At 40.7% G+C, this 3245-nt stretch overlaps 1 protein-coding gene across 1 annotated transcript; it reads left to right on the forward strand.

Moving 5' to 3' along the window:
* The first annotated feature begins 421 nt into the window (after positions 1 to 421).
* MAKR4 (membrane-associated kinase regulator) lies at positions 422 to 2034 on the forward strand. The gene has a single exon (XM_089142788.1). The coding sequence runs from the start codon at positions 641 to 643 to the stop codon at positions 1736 to 1738; it is 1098 nt and encodes a 365-aa protein (XP_088998914.1). The 5' UTR covers positions 422 to 640; the 3' UTR covers positions 1739 to 2034.
* The last annotated feature ends 1211 nt before the right edge of the window (positions 2035 to 3245 follow it).

Below are 3245 nucleotides of genomic sequence, written 5' to 3' on the forward strand. Positions count from 1 at the left end.
TGAAATCAAAAGCAGAGAGTAGAACTTGATGGATCAATGTCTTACTTGGCAGCCCCTAGCTGTATCTTCCTTCTCACTATGTATATGATATCTTCCCATGAAATAGCCTGTATGTTACATTGTTGTTTGATCACTCATCTATTGTAAACCAACACCTAAGCCAACATCATTACTCTTTTTGCTTGTATGCTTCTGGGTCTGGGTCTCCTAACTGCCAAGGTAGAGGTCTATACTCTTCCCATACTTCTTCACCAGAAATTAAGATGATGACCTATATCTGAGTTCTGACAAAATGAATTGAAAGTGGGACCCCTGTGGACCCCTCTCCTAAACAGAAGTCTATCCCAATGCCTATAAGATCTAGACTCGTATGCCAACTATCTGGGGTACCCTTTATTTTTTCTATTTAGTGTCTGTAAATTCAAACAAATCCTCCCCATCCCCACCTTCTTCGGTTTTCAGTCTCTTAGCTTTCAAATTTTACTAATTTGGGACCATTCACACTTTAAAGGGTGCTCTGCCCTTCGGCCTCTTCCTCAACAACCTGCACATATATCTCATAGCTCAGCTCCCTCACCAGCATCTCCACGAACACACGCAGAGAAAGAGAGATCAGTAACAGCAAAGTTAGTCTAAAAAGATGGCCATTAGCTTCTCATATGAACATGCAGATGAAGAAGAAGACTACATAGACATGGAAGTGAGTTCTCCTACCACATTATTCTACTACCCCAGCACCTCTCCTCCTCAGCACAGAGAGTTTGAGTTCCAAATGTCATCAGCTTCTCTTGAAAGAGAAACCTCTACTTCCCCAGCTGATGAGCTCTTCTACAAAGGGAAGCTCCTTCCCCTTCACCTCCCTCCACGGCTTCAAATGGTCGAAAAACTTCTTGATAACCATGTTTCTAGAGAGAACAGAGCAGACCCTTCTGAAGAAAACTATTCCACTCCCTTCACTACCACCCCCAATGCAACTACCTATAATACCCCCCTTGAGTCCTGCAACATTTCTCCCTCAGAGTCTTGCAGAGTCAGTGGAGAATTGAACCCAGATGAGTACTTCTTGGAATGTCCCTCTGGAGAGAGTAGTTTTGTCAGTGACCAGCCAAAAAAGTCTTGGTCCAAGAAGCTCAAGTTGATCAGGCAATCTTCAATTGGTCTCAAGTTGAAGGCTTCCAGAGCTTATATCAAGTCACTGTTCAGTAAATCTGGATGTCCAGATGAGTTCTCTGCAGAGCCTGCCAGAAATGGAGACAAAGCAACTGTCACCAAAGCCAAGGAATTCCCAAACAAGTGTGTGAAGATAACAGAGAAGAACCCATTTGGCCAGATTCGTAGGGAGAGATACCAAATGAAAACATCTTCCTCTGTCAGGAGAAATATCCTCACTGAGAAAGAGAAGAATATGGAGAATGGTGGCAGTAGCAGTGAAGGCCACAGAAGATCCTTCTCAGGGGCCATCAAACTTCGCTCCGCAACCAAATCCTCCTCATCTTCTTCGTTTTCTTCGGGTTCTTCTTCGTCGTCTTCTTCATCCTTCTACGAGTTGCCGTTCTGTAGGAGCAGCAGTTCAAGTTCAGAGCTTGAGAACTCAATTCAAGGAGCCATTGCTCACTGTAAACAGTCTCAGCAGTTATCTGGTTCAAGAAAAACATTAAGTGAAGTTGGGTTTTGTTCATTCTCTGCTTCAAGGATTGCAGCTTGTGACCAGCAACATAGTCCAGGACTCTGTAGGTGATGATTAGAATTGAAATTGAAAACCCCAGGTTAGCAGGAATTCGGGAGAGGATAAAGAAGAGAAGTTTCATTTTGTCCATCTTTTTCTCAACGTTACAGGGCGAATTTGCTTTATCGATGTGTAGTGATTCAATGCAAATTGCCACCATGTTGGGCAGTTCCTCACTCTGTATGTTGAAAGTTATCCTGAATTTCATCTGTGAAATAAGATATCTGTGAATTTCCCTTGTTAAAATTACTCTTCATTTCTCTGTTCTTCATTTCTCCGTTATTTTTTCCCTGTTCTTCACACATTTCAAATTGCAGCAGTCATTTTTCTTTAGCGATGGTTATGATAGACAATCTGAAAACTACAGAAAGCAATCTGCAAATTGTCAGGTGAGGTCACAACGCAGGTTTCAGAACATCATCTCTTTAATAATGGAAAGATCCTAAAATTTCTCTTGAGACTTGTGAGTCACCTTCTCAATAATGCAAACCTTTTCAGGAAGTTACCATCTGTGACAGCTTGATCTTGATGGGTGTTGCATTGCAATGAGTAAAACTGGCACAGGAAAAACTATTGTCAATGGCAGTCATAGGAATCCTAGAATAGCTTTACTCTCGTGTCCCCTGCCTCAAATAGACTCCATGACATCACGATTTCTTCCTGCAAAAGCAGCAAAACCTCTTTGCCTTTCACCTTTTCTTTGCTACCTAAGAAAAAAACCATTTTGGTAAATAGAGACTGCATTACGAATTACAGCAAAGCAACACTTTGAAGGATAGGCAGGTGTGAAGACCAATTTTTCCCATGTAGAATGTAAATGTTTTAGGGGTTTTTTTTTTTGGGTAAATGTTTTAGGGAGGGTTTGTTTGTTGCCTTAATGCGTGTGAAAGTTGTTTCTCGGCCATTGCCGTGTAGAGGATGAGTCTTGGAATCCAGATAATTTCCCCCGATGGAAAGGCTATTGACCACAAATTACAGGGGACCATAGAATTAGGGTGATGGGTTTTTTAAAAAAATAAATATTTTCTTATTTTTTATTTGTAGGTCCCACAAAATTTTTGGTTGTGAAGCCGTCAAGGGAGTACATAGTGCCCCTCGTCAGTGGAGATAATTCACACTCTGAGTCATGTTTAGAATTTCAAGTTCTTCGAAATGTCTGGTGTGAGTTTTTAGCTTTAATGGGTACAAGGGGTATTTTGGAATATCAACACAATAGTGTTTCTTTTATATCAAGAAACTTTAATATTCAAAACAACAATCAGCATCGTGCTTTATTTTTTCTTGATATACATCATGTTTATACAAATGGGGCTTGAAAGAAAACTACCATACAAGAAGGTTGTGGAGCTCTCTTATGAGATTCGGCTGGATGCTTTATAGCTGCCCAGGCTAAGATCTGCCATAGCTCATCAGCCACTTCTGTGGAGGCTAAAGCTATTAGAGATGGACTTCATTTAGCTTTAAGCTCTTATGTTGATAGAGTTATTTTATTTTCATATTGTTAGTCTATTATTTCTGT

Source organism: Hakea prostrata, chromosome 2 (assembly GCF_041222555.1).
Source record: "Hakea prostrata isolate BN-2017 chromosome 2, UWA_Hpros_2, whole genome shotgun sequence".
In the NCBI taxonomy this organism is placed as follows: Eukaryota; Viridiplantae; Streptophyta; class Magnoliopsida; order Proteales; family Proteaceae; genus Hakea; species Hakea prostrata.